Source organism: Lepisosteus oculatus, chromosome 4 (genome assembly GCF_040954835.1).
Source record: "Lepisosteus oculatus isolate fLepOcu1 chromosome 4, fLepOcu1.hap2, whole genome shotgun sequence".
Lineage (NCBI taxonomy): Eukaryota > Metazoa > Chordata > Actinopteri > Semionotiformes > Lepisosteidae > Lepisosteus > Lepisosteus oculatus.
In genome coordinates, this window is record NC_090699.1 from 50,341,077 (window position 1) to 50,359,975 (window position 18,899).

General features: G+C 36.6%; 1 protein-coding gene across 1 annotated transcript; it reads right to left on the reverse strand.

The window, feature by feature from the left end:
- Positions 1-1,599: 1,599 nt before the first annotated feature.
- On the reverse strand, positions 1,600-18,748 carry eogt (EGF domain-specific O-linked N-acetylglucosamine (GlcNAc) transferase). Its single transcript, XM_006630647.3, has 16 exons — positions 18,632-18,748; positions 17,188-17,453; positions 15,887-15,987; positions 15,520-15,628; positions 14,890-14,984; positions 14,057-14,161; positions 13,754-13,860; positions 12,935-13,038; positions 11,203-11,295; positions 11,036-11,107; positions 10,124-10,210; positions 9,083-9,151; positions 7,790-7,851; positions 6,814-6,933; positions 6,435-6,537; positions 1,600-6,109 (listed from the first exon to the last, which is right to left on the reverse strand). Exons 2-16 carry the CDS (start codon positions 17,389-17,391, stop codon positions 5,963-5,965), a joined length of 1,578 nt encoding a protein of 525 aa, XP_006630710.1. The 5' UTR covers positions 17,392-17,453; positions 18,632-18,748; the 3' UTR covers positions 1,600-5,962.
- Between the last annotated feature and the right edge of the window lie 151 nt (positions 18,749-18,899).

The following is an 18,899-nucleotide window of genomic DNA, read 5'->3' on the forward strand; positions in this document are numbered from 1 at the left end:
TTAGATTACACTCTATGAGAATCCATTTTGGGAAACTTAAACTGATATTTTGTTTTTGGTTCTCCGTTATGTTATTTCAGATATTTTGACAGTAATTAGCTCTGGATTATGTACTGGACAGCAAATGTGCTATGGAAATATTCAGTACTCACTGTATCACAAGCAGCTGTATTCCAAGGATGTCTTGTTTCCACCACATCGGCTCTGAGCCATGGGGTCACGTAGGTACTGAGCACAGGTCATCATGAGACAGCTTGCTTGATAAAGTGGTGCCTTGGTGCTAGTTAGACATACTTTCAAATACTAACACATGGAGAACTGACACTAGTTATATGAAGTATAATTAAATCCTAAATGATAACACGTTCTGATAATACACGTACACAAATTAAGTCAGATACGCTAACTCTAAAAAAGGGTTTTCCATTAAAATATTGAGTTGTCTGCAGCACTGAGGCAAATGTCTGGTGGACTCTGTGTCACTTGGCAAATGAGGCATCTCTGTATCTGTATCCATTTTTCTGACAAACCTTTAACAATATATAGGCCTTTACTGACATCTAGTGGAGAGATATTAGTAGTAGAATGTGCACAGAAGTCCTGCGTTTAATGAGGTCACCGAGATTTATAGCGCTGGTAATAAAAGACTTGATCCTCTGCCCTTTTGTTTTAAGCAATATGCTATTTTTCCAGCAATGTGAAACATTAGGCAAACTGCTGTTGTCAGAAATTGGCAGTAACTCAGAACCGAACTGTCACCATCTAAAAGAGGAGGTGTAATGTCTACAAGGTTGGAATAAATGGTACTACAAACTCCATTCCCTCTAATAATGTAGATGTTTTTTAAAAAATGTAAAAAATAAAAATGATGTATCATCTACTATTGTGTTAGAATTAGAAGAAATAAGATGGAACACAAGAATGGCATGGAGGGATAGTGGTGAGCATTGCTGTTTTGCAGCACTGGGGTGCTGAGTTCAGTTCCAGATTCAATTTCAATTCCAGGGTACTACCTGTATGGAGTTTGTATCTTCTTGCTGTGTTTGTGTGGGTTTCCTCTCACAGTCAAAAGACATACTAGTACATTAGTTGTTTTCTAGAGAAGCTGGCCCTGGTATGAGTGTGTGACCTACTGTACAATAGACTGGTGTCCCCTGTGTATCCTGCCTTGCACTTGTTTGCAGGGTTAGGCTCTGGCCCCCGTCTGACCCTGAATTGGATGAAGCAGCTGGAAAATTGATGGATTGAAGACAAAGCACTATACCTTTTGAGTGGAGATTATTTACATTCAGAAGATACTGACAAGAACCAATAATGTGGGTGTAATAAAGAAAGACCATTTATGGATATGCTTGATCATTTGGATTGAGGGATGACGTCTATGAAGAACATCTACGTCTACATAGATGAGGAATTCGGAAACACTATTTTAAACTGAAGAGTTGCTAGGGATGGTGGAGAGGTCTCAGAGTGACAAGCACTGGGAGCTAATGACACAAAGGCCCAGAGCACTCATGATTTGCATGAATTGTTGTGGTTCTTCTCCTGAGGTTTTGTGATGACCTTCAGTTTAATCACCAATGTATTTCGTCAAACAACTGAATTTCAAACTTTTTATTGTGATCTTGCCAACATTTATTTTTCAAAAGCATTGTGTTTACAAAAGAGTTCTTTACAAACATTCTCCTTAAAAGTTGAAATATGATGGAGTGGCTCTCATAATGTTGCGAGTATAAATACTCCTCTGAACATACATGAAAATGAAGAGAACAATTTTTATAATGGACTTAAAAAGTAAATTCACACCTTTTTTGAAATAATCACACAGGCTAAACATAACTCCACATAAAACGTCAGAAATTATATATTTCAAGTATCACAAAAGGAGATGCCCCCCCCTTTTTGAAGTAGTGAATCACTTTTAAACGCTGACTTAAATAACAAGGACCTCCACTTGAAACATACAGGAAAAGCAATGTTTCGGTGGATTAAAAAACAGCACAGCCTTTAAGAAGAAATATACAGTATGCTCAGACATTACACTTTTGCATGAACCAAAAAATCGGCACAATGCATTAAAATTACTTTTCGTAGATTTAAAAATATAAACAAATAAAAATTATACAGCTGATAAAAAGAAACTATGTTTTGAAAGAATCTGCACATTTATGTACTGTAAATGACTGTATAAACGAAATAAATCAAAATGAAGAGGTAAACATAAAGGTTTCAGTAATAGCTACTGTATGCTCTTTAACATTTCAGGGCTTGTCTAACCGAATTAGCCTAAACCCAATAACAGAAGCAACATCTTTAAAACTCCACTGTTCCATGAAAATGTTTAGAAAATGAAAAACATGCAGGCATTTATGCTGATGTATTCTGCAGTCTCTCTGTATTCTTTAAAAAGCCTTTTATTTAACCGTGACTGCATGTTATTGTAATTAATTGCAGTTCAATTAAGTACAATGCTTGTTATAAGATTTGTTTCACACAATTTGGGACAAAAAGAAAGAAATATCAACATTATATAAAGATGTCAGCATTATAGAAACAATTCTTTCACAACAAGATACATAATTCAACATCACTACATCATAAAAACTTTTGTCTATGCCTTAAAAAATAAAAATATCAAGTAATAAGTAGTTCCCTCAATCAAGAAAGTTCACAATTGTTGAAAATACAAGAAGTGTTTTACAAGTAGACACATTAACAAGGTGTTAACTTACAGGTAAGCTATCAAGCATTACAATATATTCAATTGTTTACCTTTTTTTACCTTTAAGGTTTTGTCAACGCAAATTACAAACCAGGAAACTTGATGGTTTATTATATATAGTTTTATTAAATAATGAGTTTCTAATTTGCGGGTAGAACCTATTTTTAAAAGGAATCTGTGCACTGGTTTGTTTCTAAGGATAAAATACTGTAGTTTGAATCTCTTAATATAGTTGATTTCTCAGGAAAATTATGATCAATATTATTGTTTAGAAACATGAGTTTTATAAGACTCCATTAATACCATCTTGCATTCCAATTTAGTCACCAAATTTCAGTAGTGAATTTTGTGACATACAAAACCAATACAATACAGATGTCTAGTGATTTGAATTGGAAAGGGCCTTGAAATGAAACAGCAGAATAAAATCCTCATCTTCAACACAAAATGTCTTGTGAAACACTGTTTCATTATAAAAGTTTACACGAAACAAAAATATGTATTTTCTGAAATGTATTGCCTGCAACAATTGTAAATAAAATTGACACTTAATAAATCTAGGTACATGTAAATTAAGAATACAGTGATCCTACAGTTCTTTTATTCATTAACAATAACATAGTCAAACCAGTTAATAAGCCTGCTCTTTCTCCTCCTCCGGAACAGTGTAACACATTCATGCAATTCTTTCACAACAGGATACACAATATTAATAACCACTCGCTGACCTCACCTCCTGCAGTCATGGCAACTCTACCTTCTCCTACTTGCGCTGACATGAGTTTCTCTCATTTTACAGATATTGATATTGCTTATGCGTAGCTCAAATGACCCCCAGCTACCTGGGTTATGGACCCTGTTCCTGTGCCCCACACAGATCTAGCTTCTCTGCTCTTTGTCCATTTGGTGCACATTGTAGCACAGAAGAGTATCTGAAATCTAGTCTTTTACCTGCAGGTGTAGAATCTGCTGTTATCACACTGAAGTACTTCAGTGGTATCCTTCCAATCTTCCTATTTTCACAAATCTGAATCAGGCAGTAACAGCCTAATTCAATTTTGTTCTGCGTTTGATGAATTCTTTCAATCTTCACTGCCAGAGATTGGACACAAACATAGTACTGAAACAGCCCTTGCTTGAGGCAGTTAATGATGGCTTTTGATTCTGGGTCACTTAATAGTTTTCTCCTTTTATACTTAAGTGCAGCTTTTGACAGTGTACAATCATAGTGTCCTTCTGAAGAATACAGAATATTAGTTAGGTATCACTGGCACTTCATTTGGCTCCTGTTTGGCTAATAGGGGCAAGTTTGAAAGTTTTGGCTGTTTTCTAATGTTGTTATTCAGGGTGTTCCCTGTTTTGGGATCAGGGTTTTGTTTTGGGATCTTTATAAGTATTTGCATTTTGCCACCTGGTTAGATTAATCACCAAATGAGATAACACTGCTGTAGTTCCTGCATTTTACACGAGTCACTCTGGCATTAAGGTATGGATATGACAGAACTTTCTTAAGCTAATCTTTAACAAGACTGAGGTTATACTGATATGTTCCAGCATTAACATAAAAAAATCTTATTTACTGGGATATCTTTCAGGCACTCAATGGTCTGCATCTTGTCCAGAATTCCTCAGCTCATATGTTAACTAAAACTGTGCTATCACTGTATAACTTCAATCTTGTGTAAACTGCACTGGCTCCATGTAAAATGTAGAAGCTCCTGCTCATGAACGCCCCAGTGACTAAATGGTATAGCTTCAGGGCTGATGGTCTTATCTTAGGGGTTATTGCAAGTGTCCAACACTTAATCTGAGATCTGCTGATATCATTCTACCAAAGAGCTAACTGTATAGGCTCCACATGTGGGCAACAGAGCCTTCTTGTGTACAGCACTCCTCATATGGAGCTCACTGACCAAAACCACTGGAATTTCTGGCACTGTCCACTGCTGAAACCTACCTTGAATACCTATCTTTTCAGTAAAGCTAAAAATGTCTAATTTGGTCTAACTCCTATTTTTATTAGGTCAATTTCCTGTGCTTTTGTTGTCTTTCACCTTTTCTATATATTACACATGGACTACGCATATCCTTTTGCACAGATCTTTGAGTTGAACAGTGCTTATAAATGAAAAATTATTGTAAAATGTAAGCAAAGCAATGTGCTATTTGTATTCTAGGTAAGAGAATTGAATTACTTTCCATATATAGCATCTTTCCCTTTAAGTTTTAAAGTGTAATATAAAATTGTGCCTATGATGAGGTCTAAGGTTCTGTAGATTTTATTTAAATTACTGTCTAGGAGGATTAGACTGGCTTCACTGTGTGACCCCCAAAATTCCTTAACATTCCTGCTGGGCATGGTATAAGACTCTTAGCACCACCTGCTGTGTAGCACAGAAGAAACTGCACAGATATATAAGAATCTGGCACGTTTTTTTCAGTGATGCAGAGATTAATAACTGCTGTGTTTTTGTCTTTTTTTAAAGAGATGTGACATCGATAGATTTACTATGCAGACATCTCTCCTTAAAGCTCAAGAGTGTCACATCCTGGTAAAAGCCTACAGAAGCTGAGCCTTGGTTTTCAAACAGTCAGTTGAAACTGCATGGAAATGAACACTGAGGCTCTCCTGTTCATCTGAATTGTGTGCATGTGTCACGGGTTGTACAATACACCTCCATTTCTCAGGGTTCCAATTTTTGGTTTAAATAACTTCCAAATCCTGTTATAGTGTTATTTCTCAAGGTCAGGAAAATGATGACAAGAACTATAGCCTTTGAAGTCTTCAATGGAAGGTTTGTATGGGTTGATAAAGTATAACCTTTAAGGACCTTGAAAATAACGTAATAAGCTGCCTCAGAACAGTTAGACTACAGTATGTAATAAATAAAACACTGGTAACAAAAGTAACCTTTTCAGTCAAGTCAGATAAATTAGAACAAGTACTATAAAACTAAACCAAAAGGGCTGAATTAGGCGGGGCTGCACGTAACTTCAGAATTTTACAATAGGCCTACCTTTAAAAAACAATAGCACCTCCTAGTGTCCCCACAACCTCCCTTCCACACAGACTCACATAAATTACAACAAAACAAGAGTGCATTGCATCAGACATTCATAAGCTACTATCAAGACTAGCAGCCAATTGGGTCTGTTTATAGGTGCATGTGTGTACACTGTGTAATGGGTGTACATGCATAAGTGCCTGTTTAAATAACTCCAACTCTCTTCCTTCGTCCCTTACAGCTCGTCGTGATCTTGTTTAGACAGCCACCCAGGGTGACGCTGCACGTGCTCTGCTGCTAGGAGAACAAGGCGCATAAACTCCTGAACATCGAAGAAGTAATTAGTAAATTTCGGATGTTCTCCCAGTGTAGGATGGTGACCCTGTATAAAAGAGTAAAAAAACACTTTAATCACCTGACACTGCCCTTTTCTTGAATACATAATTTTGGTATTTAATCATGGCCAGGTACCATATAAAGCTGTGATTTGCAGAAGCTGAAAGTGCTATTGAAAATTGTTTTATCTTTTTACAACTAGTAAAAAAATAATTCAAAGGGAATATGTAAGCAAGTCACAGTATGATATGACAATAAAACAAACATAAATAAGCATTGCATTTTTTAAGGGAATAAGATCCATATGCTGTGTGCCATCAGTTGTGATCCTGCTGTGTTTTAAGAGAAATATAACATAATTATTTTCTTACTTTGTCTTGAGGAATAACTTTGTCCATCTTCTCCCAAGTGATATAATGAATTCCACGCAGTCTGGCCAGGTCTCGATAGCAGCTTTTATCCTGACAGTTATAACTACAATGTACAGAACACATGTCATTTTCCACTATGGGATTTCAATTACAATAGTCTTTACTCTTCTGTTCTGAGTAAATTGTCTTTAATTATGCAGAATTCTACAGCTGCTTACAAAATGCTGGCACGCATCAGATGCTGAAAAAAAAGTCTGTTTGTTAAGAAGTATGGACAAAAATCTAGATGTTTACAAAAATCATATAGAAGAACAAAAGAGCAAATAGGAAAAGAGACGATATCTGGTTTTATTGCGGGAAAAGAGCATGTCTTACGTACAGTTCGAAAACAACAGCCCAGTCTGGGAGGAACAGCAAGTGCGTAAGGCCAGCTCCATGGATGCCAATAAAAATATCCGAGTTGTGAGTGATTTTAACCTGATCCAAGAAAGAGATCTCCCTGCAGGTTGTAAAACAAAAGCACTTGAGTTATTGTTGCAGAATGTTTGCAGAAAAGGCATAGACCCTCTGTAAGGCCACAAGACAGAATCAGCTTGGCTAAAATCAATAACATTTGGGGGCCTCCTGAGAAGCTCAACCGATAAAGGCATGTGCGAGAGTATAGGCTGAGCTCTACGACAGCAGGTTCGAGAGTGAGTCATGTCACTGGCCGACGGTGAACAGAATTCACCAAGTGGCATCAATATCACTTAACGCTGCTGCGGATAGGTTGTAAGTTGATAGGCTCTTTCAACTCTAAATGAGACAACACCTCCTGTGGCCTCCTGGAAGCCTACAGGCATTTGGAGCTGCCAGTGAAGGCTGAGCCTGTCCTCCAATAGGCACTGAACCTCTGGTACAGGGTGGCACTTCTTACAATTTATTAGAAGTCGCAGGAGAACCAGAGCCTATCCCAGAAAGCAACAGGCCCAGGACGGGCTACATACTGGATGGGACACCAGTGCATCACCATACATAGACATAGACACACACTTATACCAGGGCCCATTTTCCCAAAAGCCAATTATCCCACCAGTTAACTCACTAGAGCAGGAAACCCAGGTGAACATGAGAAGAACATTCAAACTCTATGCAGATAGCACCCCAGTTCCAGTACTGACCCCAGAGCCCCAGAGCTGCAAGGCAGCAGGTTAACCACTGTGCCACTGCGCTACCCTCATTGGGTAGATATGACTAAGATAACTGTCAATTAAATAAAAAAATGTCTTTAAGTGAATATTTGAAAAGATTTTGAACACAGGACTTTAAATTTTAAAGTTTTTAATGTAGTTTTGCAGCAAAATGGCATTACTTACCTATATTTGTAGTCTACTAGTTTAATCTCAAATAAAGATATGGTCTTCAGTGCGCTTATCAGCTGAAACACAAAGGGACACAATCGGTGAGTGTAATCGATAAAACTAAAAGCACTTTAATTTTGAAAAGTTTTGACATTGTTTACATTAGTGCTTTAAATCTTTAGTCATTCCTGTTTAACTGACAGACACTAAATCTTAATTTTCTAAAAACAAATGTATAACATTGAAGAAAAGACAAGGCAAACCTCTACAATACTACCAAAACCTTTACTACATCAAACCTAAGGACAAAATCACCAAATCCTAAACAGGCATTGGACAAAAAAGAACTGTTTTTAATCTCTCTTTTCTCTTTTTCTTTTGAAAATTAGAAATGCATTTTAAAATAATATAGTGAAGAAAGATGTGAAGACGGGGGTTTAAATTTAATCTTTTCTGTAGGGGGTTTAGACTTCCAAGTCACAAGCAGGGGTTTATGGCAGGAAAGGGGGTTAACTGATAAGGATTGCAGATGCCAGCTAGGGACCCCCCTGGGTGTAATGTTAAACTGACCATTTGCCCAGAACATCATAAACTGGCCAAATACCATGAACCCCCCCTCTTTACCATCAGACCGAGTGACGTCAGAAACGGAGAAGAAAACTGTATATAACCCAAAAGTTTGTAACAGTACGGGGAACAATACTTTGGTTTTGTTGTTTCTTGCGGGAAACAAGACTTCGGCTTTATTGTTCCTTGCATGCAATAAACTCATCTGTTTTACTTCATCTCGGGATCAAGAACCTTATTTCTTCTGTTACAACAATAGTAAATGCTGCACTCCTTTTTTTCAATTGAATACTAAAAAGGTTTATAAATGAGAGGAAGCCTATCTATCTAGCCTATCTTAAAATCTATCTTAGTGTCCCCATCACTATACTGGGGCATTAGGACCCACTTGGACCACAGGGTGAGCACCCCCTGCTGACCCCACTAACACCTCTTCCAGCAGCAACCTTAGTTTTTCCCAGGAGGTTTCCATCCAGGTACTAACCAGGCTCACACCTGCTTAGCTTCAGTGGGTTGCCAGTTGTGAGTTGCAGGGTGATATGGCTGCTGATTTTATCCATACACTCTGCTTAAGTTTACATGATATATAGCATAAGCACCTAATTATTTTTCAGATGTTGTTCTTTCAAACTCAGTATTTCCCATCACATATTTAGAGTTCATATTTCTATATACCCTCAAATGCATGCATGTACCACTTTAAAGTACTGTATTTTCTTTTAAGAAAAGTGCACTACTCACCTCATGCTGATTTAAAATTTTACGGTACTCTGTGCTGCGTACTAAAAGGGTGACACGAATTTTCCTTTCCTGAAACCAAAGTAAGGCAAGTAAAACATTATTCAACCCCCAGAGCCACAAGAATCCCAACCTGCTCAAGCAGGGCTCAGTCTCGCTAGTTATGCAACAGTGCCCTCTAGTGCATGTTCTGTGGAAGAACACTTTGATGTGGTAATGTGACCCACATGGACGAATATTTTGGCTGTTAAAGAACCTTTCAGATCCATTAATTCATCCACTTTTAGCATCCTCTTTATCCTCAGAACACAGTAATAAGATGGAACATAAGACTAGACCCATCAGTTCATGGTACAGTACAGGAGATATGTGTTAGTATTCTGAAGATGTCAATTAACCTTTTCAGCGTGTCTTTGGATTTTTCAGATTTTTTTATGATAACTGTGTTGCTGGATGCACTGAATTATCCGGCACAGTCAGATGGATTTATTTAGCTCACCACAATGATTTAAAGGAAAGATAACTGTTCGTCTGCTGTCTGAAAGTGAATGGTGTGGAAAATAAGGCTTCAGAATTAACGAATGCCTTCTGTAGAAACTGTTAGGAAATCTTTAAGTATAATGCACTCAGACTGAAACATTCAGAAATGTAAGCCTTAACAAGCAAACATTACACTTTTCAAAGAAAGGTCTATCTCACTTTACACAGAAGAGAATTTTCTCCACAATATAACTGCACATGAGAATTGTAAATACCAAAAATAATCAAATTAGGGTGATGAAAAGTGACCATGGTTTTAATGCAATATTGAAAGGGAGATCAGTGCCAGGAGTTTGCAAAACAATCTGCAGTAAAGAGATTGTAAATGCAGGACAATTTCTAAGTAACAGGTGTTGACAATTTTACAGGGAACTGTGAATATGCAGCCAGGGTTTTTCTGAAATATTTTTCCCCCATAAAGGCCAAACCTAATTAGGTGCTATAAAATTGTGCATTAGCCATAAAACAAATCACAACCTTTTCAATCTCTGGCTGTAACCTTACCTTGGACTCTTCCTGGGTGATATGCAGCCTGTGTAGAACATGCTGGGAAAAAGCCCTGAAAAGCCCTGTGCTGTAGCAATCAGAGACCTGCAGTTCAAACAAAGATGTCAAATGTCAACCCAGCACAACAACAATCAATGCAGTAGTTTAGCACATGAAAGTTATGTGAACAACAGGGTCAGACAACATCATGACCTGGAGCTTCTATAGATAGCCTCAACCAAACAAGTTACAAATACTACCATGTGGATTTTGAGCTACACAAAGACCTATTCAAGCAATCAAAGTTTGTTTTATGTAGAACCTTTCAAGGCCAACTACTTGAAGTGTCATACTTAAACAAGCTAAAACTAGAAAACAGATCATATAAATGGGGACATTTCACTGTTAACTGAATTCTAACATATAGGCAAGACTATAATGGTAGTTTTATAGAAAAGCAACAATATTACTGTAGTTGCTTTCCAAATAAATACAAATTATATTGTTATACAGTGGGGTGAAAAGAAAAAGGCAATGTGTAGCACCCATCACTCAAGTGTCCAAAAAAGTGCTCTAAGTATAAATACGTGTAATAATTATTTATTTGTTATACCAACCAGAGGTGTACTGTACATGTTGCAATCTTGAAAACACAACAGAGATGGGTAAGTAACATGAGAAAGCAAAACTCCCAGTATTTACTGTTACCTACTAATAAACAACATTTTTATATTTAAAAACGTTAACAGAATTTGATAAAACAAACAACATGATCAGTCCTTCATTCCAATGACCCCAGTGAAAAAGTAAATTAGAACTGACAGGCAAGTAACATGTTTTGAGTAATACAGTTGTGCAGTGTACATACTACCATGAACTCCTTAGAGGTTACACAGATATTTGGTTATTCCTGAAGTAAGAGATACTTACTAAAGGGGTGTTGTAAAATAGACCATATCTCATCCGAGGGAGCAGAGCAAAAACTGCATCCCTGAAACAAACCTGTTGAAAATGTGAGATAAAATATATATTAACATTTTTAAGTTACAACAATACAAGAAATGGCAGGGAATTAAATAAATAAAAATGTCCCTTACCCTTTTAGAGTCAAACATTTTAAGATGTATGATTTCATAATCAGTAAAGGCTTTCCACATGTCACTGAATAAATCACCATATCCATATGAACTCTGCAGGAAAAGACAAGAAGTTGAAAAGACCTTAATTACAAGGGACCATCTCCCTGTATATTGTGCTAGTAATTTCCCAATAGTGAACACAGCTGCTAACAAGAAAACATGAGCATTTTGCTACCTATAATGTACCCTCTCCCTCTCAAAATATATCACCTAAAAAAATTATCTTTATAGTTGTAAAATTAAAATAAAAGTGAATAAAAGTTTCATTTATGTTAAGTGACTTGTTGAGCAGACAGACACAAAGAAGAGCAGGGATACATTTTCAATAAAATAAATAATCACGGTACATTCTATCTGGCAAAGTAAAACAGAAGTAGCTTTTTTCTTTTTGACATTTCATATTTTCCTTTTATCATAGAGGTCTGAGAAACCTTTAAAATAAAACATCACAGTTTAAAACCAGCTTTATGAGGTAAGATGTTATACGGTATATCAGTTTACTTTTCAGGAACAGCATATTGACAGAAATGTAATCACACAATTACTCTGTTCTTGTTCTAAGCAAGAGTAGTTTTTATTTTAATTTCTTTCGGAAATAAAAAATCTGCTTGTACAAGCATCAATCTTGCTAGCCCCATTAAAAGCACAAAAAATATGAATAGGAGGAAGAAGACAGAGGTACTGTTACAAAGGTATTGTTATTGATTGCCACTCTTATGTTAAGAGTGCCTTGTGGAAGAACTACAAGCTTCCTTGATGTAAAAGCTGCCCATTGTAAACTGATCAGCTCTGCATTTTCACACACATTGTTTCCCAGATGAAAGGAACTTCCATTTCCCTTCTCTGCCTCCTTCCTATGTCTTAAAAACAAAAGAGGGAGAGAAACAATTCACAGGATACGGTTTCTTGTGAGATAAAATGGCAAAGCTCTTAGCTTCATATTTGTTTCAGAAAACCTTTTTTTATTTTTATATAATACATTTAGTAACATATTGTAGCTCGTGTTGCACTGTGTACTACAAAAGCCGCATAGATCTGAGAAAAGAAAGTCAGGAAAGAAAAAGAGGAATGTGGAAAGATTCTTGCATTTGTTTTCCAGTCTTACTCTAGAAATTTGGCTTTCCAGAGCAGCTCCTAATTCTGACACAACAGCCAGTTTACAGCTTGCTTGCTTGCACCACACATCAGAGAACAATAGAACTGGCCTGCGAAAAAATATATCAAATATAATAAATGCCAGCCCAGAGACATACCTACTATGCTAAAAAGCAAATAGTTAAAAGTATCAATTTTCTTTCCTCCTCATCAAAAAGACATAACAAAACTGCATCATATGTAATAATAATATGTTTTATTTTAAATGTCTATAGATGTTTTTGCTAATTGTTATTTCTTTGGCAACACTGTAATTAATCAGTCATGCCAATAATGTGCTTTGAATTTGAATTACTCTGCTTCCTTAAGAACAAGGACAACAATTATTAATTGAAATAATCATCAGCTAGCTTTTCCATCCGCTTCTTCATCAGGCCCTCACATCATCATTAGAAGAACTCAGCCACCAGTAATTGCGCTGGATTTTTTAAGTTTGAGATCCACACACACAAAGGGGGTTTTCATGTCAACATTGCAATGACTGCCACGCAAAGCTCGGGTCTTGTTATTCAGGGCTCAGAGATTAAATGCTCACCGTATCCCACATGACAATGTTCACATCTTTACTGAAGGAATTGTTGATGTGCTGGGATATGTAGAGGTTGACAAAATCGCAGAAGTGATGATACATGTTGACCCCTACGAAGACGCAAAACGTTTTAAAGTTAAAACCATGCCATTATTCCTAAAATTACAGGATACTAGAATGAAGCACATCATTCTATATATTGAGTAGATAATACAAAATAACACTTTTCAGTACCTGAGTAAAGGTACAAAAGTGAAGTCCATACCAGAACCATTGCCTGTACTGTTAAATGGACTAGAGAGCATGTGATTACCCCCCTACATTGGTAGAACATTAAATAAATAATTCCTTACATTTATGTAGTGTTTTTCTCGACACTCCACTCAAAAGTGCTTTACAGGTAATTGGAACTCCTCTCCACCACCACCAATGTGTAGCCCTCACCTGGATGATGCAACAGCAGCCAAAGGTGCGCCAATATACTCACCATACATACACCATACACCATACTCATATGTACATCAGCTATCAGTGGAGTGGAGAACAGAGTAATGTAGGAGTTATGCCACAGCAATGCTGGCGAAACTGGGGTACATCACTCAAGGCATAATAGCAGTGTCTGCAACAGGGACTCAAACCCACAACCCACCAGTCATGAGTCCAGAGTCCACTACACTAAGCCACACCTCACTTCCTGAGCAAATATGAAAATATCATAGGTGTTTGTTTATATATAAATCACCTTTTAAGCCTTTGTTTTTCACTACATGGTGCTTTTTCTTCTCAAAAATTACAAATGAATGAAAGCGAAACAGAAATGCTTACCAGCATCTAGTTTCATGAAGATGGTAGGTTTTTCAATGATAAGATCACACTTGCCATCATTTATCGGATGAAAGTTCAGTTGTGTATAACTCTGCAATTCTGCAAACCTAAGACAAATGGAATAATGTACTATTTCATTTGAGATCAATTTAAAAATTCCACATATCTTTGTAAATAAGGGTCCAAAATTCTAAATCATCATAATCTAAGTGATTCTCACGAAAAAAACTTCCAAAATAAACATGGAATTTTACCAAGAAATAAAACACAGATTAGGAGGTTTGAGCAAATTCAGAAACTCACCATGACTGCAAAGGGCTCTTATGTTGGCCTTCAGATAATAAGTCTTCCTTATTCAGGTTACAGTGTCCACCTACCTCACCCTCCTGGAAAAAATCTTCTTTATATCTGAAAAGTGTACCAAAAAATATGAACATACAGAAATTAACCAGGACTACATAATAAAAAGCTAGAATCAACACTCATACAGTACCATCATCTAGCAGGATCTCTTTTTATCTTTCAAACAGCCACTATTTCTTGACTTGAGGGTCATAGATGCAAGATAGTAACTGCCTATTACAACTGCAGATATACTTTTCTAAGGATTTCTGAATCTAAAAATCCTAAGAACAATAAGTGTCCCAGACGATTGTTTCGGAAAAAACTACAAGCAGTTCTAAATACGGTGTATTTAATTTCCATATCTGAGCCACAGTAGTTCATCAGGCCAGAGCTTATTTAGGTTTCTGTAGCAACAACACCAGGGTCAGCAGCAGGAACTTGAACCCACAACCCACAAGTTACAAAACCAGAGATTTACCCACTTAGCTGAGCGGCCCCCTTCACCACCCCTGCCAAATACAATACACTGTGTACTTTTACTATTTTAAATTCTACCACAAAATGAAATAAAAGGTGGTACTTAAATTGATTTATACTTGTCAATGACACAGATTGCTACTTGAGACTCTAGTCTTTACTCCTCCTTCCAAGTGCTAACTAAGATGTTTAGGTTTAAGATAGAAGACTTCCAGTACTTTGGTCTGCAAATGCAGATATATACCTAAAACATCTTTCTGGATTTTTTTTTCTTGTCATAACTCACTATATTCATACAGAAGGGGGAAACCAACCTCTCTGGGCCCCTTCTGGGGTTCCTGAAATCCAGGTACAGATTGGTAGCTCTGCAGTACCTTGTAAAGCTAGTGCAAACCAGAGAAGAGTCCCCCTGGAAGAAAAAATTCAAATATAACATTGCACTACCCAAAATACTTCTCAATTTCAAGCCCTTCGTCATGCCATCAAGCCAATTTCCAAAACACTGGGGTACAGTACAAAAACACTTCTGCTGTGTTGTTGCTCAACTTTTGCTGTTGGAAGTACAGTCACTCTCCGATAGCCCTCCCTCATACTTCTTTTTGATCTTCACATTCCCAAGCATTGACAATATCAGTGATTCAAAATCAGTGATTTTGATGTTAATCTAATCTGCTTTAATACTGTACTTTGTTGTCTAATTTCTCACGAATTTGTTTTGAAGAGACTTACACGAAGAGACTTACAAAAACACACAAACACTACACATAAGCATTACATTAAAAAATACAACATTACATAAAAGACATAAATTACTAGAACCTGTAGGTTCATCCCACCCCACATCACCCTAGGCCCCTATAATTGCACAATACCTCTTCACATAACAACTGCCCTTGCCCATAAATCAACATTCTTTTAGCAAAAAGTAGAATGAGAAACCTTACCGGTTTGATAGGCTTACACAAGCTTTTCATTTCATCCAATCGTTCTCGCACATATCCAAAATCTGCTTGTTTCCAAAACAGGTCCTGAGCTGCTTGAATAGAGTTTGCCCTGTTAAAAAAATGGTAGTGTGAGGTCGCGAGATAAGAGACTGTTTTTCGACACTCTCCTGAGACTGGACATCAGAAACACAAGTTTCAGTTCTTGTTTGGTTAAGCTCAATACAGAGAGCTTCATGCACATTAAAAGGACCCACAGTTTTAACAATACTGTATATACCACACAAAATGGAAAGGAATTAAAATGGTAACAAATGGTGACCTTCAGCTTAAATCTGCAACTTTAATTCAATGGCGGCTTACAACATACCATCCTGAATCAATACTGGAGCACACTGGATAGCTGAACCTGTGCTGTGGCAAGCAGTTCTGTTCATATCCCCAGCAAGATTGAGTGTTCTTGAGGAATTCCTGTTAGCCGAACAGATGGCTTTTTGAAAGCAGAAAACATTTTCCACAAAAAAACTGAGCAAATGGAAGACATGGACCTGCCTTGATTCCCTCAAGGAAAGATTCTTAACAACATGTGGATCATAGTTAAATATAACATGCATGCTGGGCAATCCTTATTGCATGCAATTTATAGTTAAGATAAATAGATAGATAAGACTTTATTGATCCCGTAGGGAAATTGTAAATAAATCTCAGTTTAGCAGCAATTTTCAGAAGCAAACAGGAATGTGCAAATGGGCTATCCATTTTATATTTCAGAAAGAATGCAGAAAACACAGCCATGCCAAATGTACATGTTCCCAAATAATTTAATAAAAGCCCTGCCTTTAAAACAAAGTTCAGGTCTTTTACATTGTCCCATAGTAATGACGTATGTTTTACTTTAATCAAAATCCAACTTCCACACAAAGTTGTTTTTTTCAAAACCAACTCAATCTTTTTTATATATACAGTATATATACAGTAGTGGTATTTTTTTAGTTATGTGCTCTCTTCCCATTCCAGAGGTTCCATTTAGGTTTGGTTTAAGTGTCATATTCTTTAATATTTACATAAAACTACTTCTGAAACATTCTGAGAAACTCCTACAGCCAGCTTGTGTGAGGTAGGAAAGAAGACTTGACATCCAAATAGAAAATAATAGATAATAGGAATGTTTTTTGCTAAACATCTAATTAACGTCAGTAGTAGATCATAAAATATCCAATTAGCAGCATTTTATGTTTAATTTTCATGACAAAACTGCACTCAACTGTCAGTGATATGGAATAAAGTATAAGAATTGGACGATTTTAATTAAGATATTAATTGATATGTTATTTAATGTTTCTTTTTGACAATTGATTATTTTCTATTTCTGACAAATCTTATTTTCCAAAACAGTGCAGCAAATACTAAAACATCTCATACAAAGAATGAGGGCTTGTAAACTAAAACAAGATCAGAGGTATTATTATACTGTACCATGTTTTCTGAAGAAGAAAAGAAGAAGAAATGCCATCTCACACAAGTAAAAGGTAATTATTTTCTTTTACCTTTAATGATGTGAACATCAGTTTGTTGCTTTACAGAACTAAATATTGAAATCTGCGTTAAGGTACAGTGACTACACAAAGCTAATTACATTCAGTTCTGAAAACGAAAAGAAGAAATTCTTACCTGAAATGGACAAAGAGGATCCTCTTTGCAAACTTTGGCGATTTTCTTATTACTGTATAAAAAATAGGGGATATGCTCTTCTGGTAGAGAGAAGCTATAGTTTAGTAACGGTTTGTAAAGTCTCGCTTCCGTGTTAAAGCGGTTGTCCTCTGTGTCAACCACAGTACAACCAAAGACCGCACCAAGCGCTACCAGCAACAGCATAGTCAGTTAACAGAGATCTCATGGGGAAGTTGCACTGCAGTGCAATTCACGGGAAGCTACTTCTGCAGAGACAAAAAGGATGAAGTTTGAAATGGGTACAGAGTTCAATCAGGGTATCAGGGTTACACAAAAAACTGAAAATATATGCAGTTTAAAAAACGAACACCACAAAACAACTACTTGAAGAGCCCACTGAGCTATACAAACCCAAATGCTGGAAAACGATTTTCCCACTGATATTCATCGTAGATGTGTTACACGATATTCATTGCCTTAATTAATGGGAAACAAAAGATCAAACCTATATAGATTTTATATATGGTATTATATTATTTTCTATTTAGATATAATTCACCAGCAGTGAGACAGTCATTTCCTTATATTAATATAATCTGACGTATTGGTAATACTTCGCTACTGTTATTCGCTATAAATGATGCTTAACACGTCTTTTCTACCAAAGAAGTCCCATTGATTCCGTGCTTTTCACCTCTGCGATGAAAAACAAAACTTCGTTCAAAATAAATCAAAACTCGTTCGTTTAGATTATTTAGCAGCTCCCTGGATGAGTGAATAAGTGACTCAAATTAAAACTGGTATCCTGTTTAGCAGAGATAGACACATGGGCAGCAAAAACGTCCTCCCTTTACAATGAAAAAAAAACACAATTTCCGGAACATCTACTGGTATTCGCCGTAGAGCAGAGTATTTCAGAATTTTTTCCCTTTGTTTTCAAAGTTACCTATAAATGCAGTTATACATTCAGAAGTACTAGATTTGGCACTGCCCTCTTTATCAGCTGTTTCAAGCAGACACAAAAGAAAAGCTATAAGCTTACGGAGTAAACTTTCCGCAGTGATTAACAAATTGATATATTTTACTTCTGTGACCAATTGTTAAAACAGCTGTCAAATACCACAGATACCACAGACAGACCCAGATGATGTATTCTGAAATTATGAGGACGTTTATTAAATGTTATTCTGAAAGAATGAAAGAATAATACTTGTTTTTACATATAATAAAACTTAAGTTAGATACACTAGATGAATTCTATTTAACAATGAATGATATGGATGTTTTGAAATGTGTTTAATGCGGTAGGTAATCTAATCCTGACCAGTGCATTCTTTAGCTAAGAATGAGTTTAATGCGTCGGTAAAAACCGCCCCACTAACTGGCTGCGCACAGAGGCAGCTTTGACTGTCTAGCCATGCTACAATATTACAAGGTTACTTACATTCGCAAGGTGGCAGATACATTCAGGCTGATATCGTGCGGCGCCTGTGTATTTCATTCTTCCCTCACCATGCAGTTACTTGGTGTAACTGTAAGAGCAAGTCGCCATAACCGGAAACCAGGCGCCGGTATATTAGTTAGCAGATGGCGCTGTGGAGACCAGCTATGCATCTCATTGAGGGTCTTACAGTTAAGACATAGCGTACACTAGACATAATTAAAAAGCATAGTCGTGTACACTGACACGTTGTAATCAGGGTAATTGTTAA

Coding starts and splice junctions, on each gene's coding strand:
- eogt (XM_006630647.3), bottom strand. CDS start 17,391: ATGCTGTTGCTGGTAGCGCTTGGTGCGGTCTTTGGTTGTACTGTGGTT. Junction 14,162..14,889: donor CCCAGAAGGGGCCCAGAGAG/GTTGGTTTCCCC, acceptor TACACTTTTCAG/ATATAAAGAAGATTTTTTCC. Junction 11,108..11,202: donor AAATGTTTGACTCTAAAAGG/GTAAGGGACATT, acceptor CATTTTCAACAG/GTTTGTTTCAGGGATGCAGT.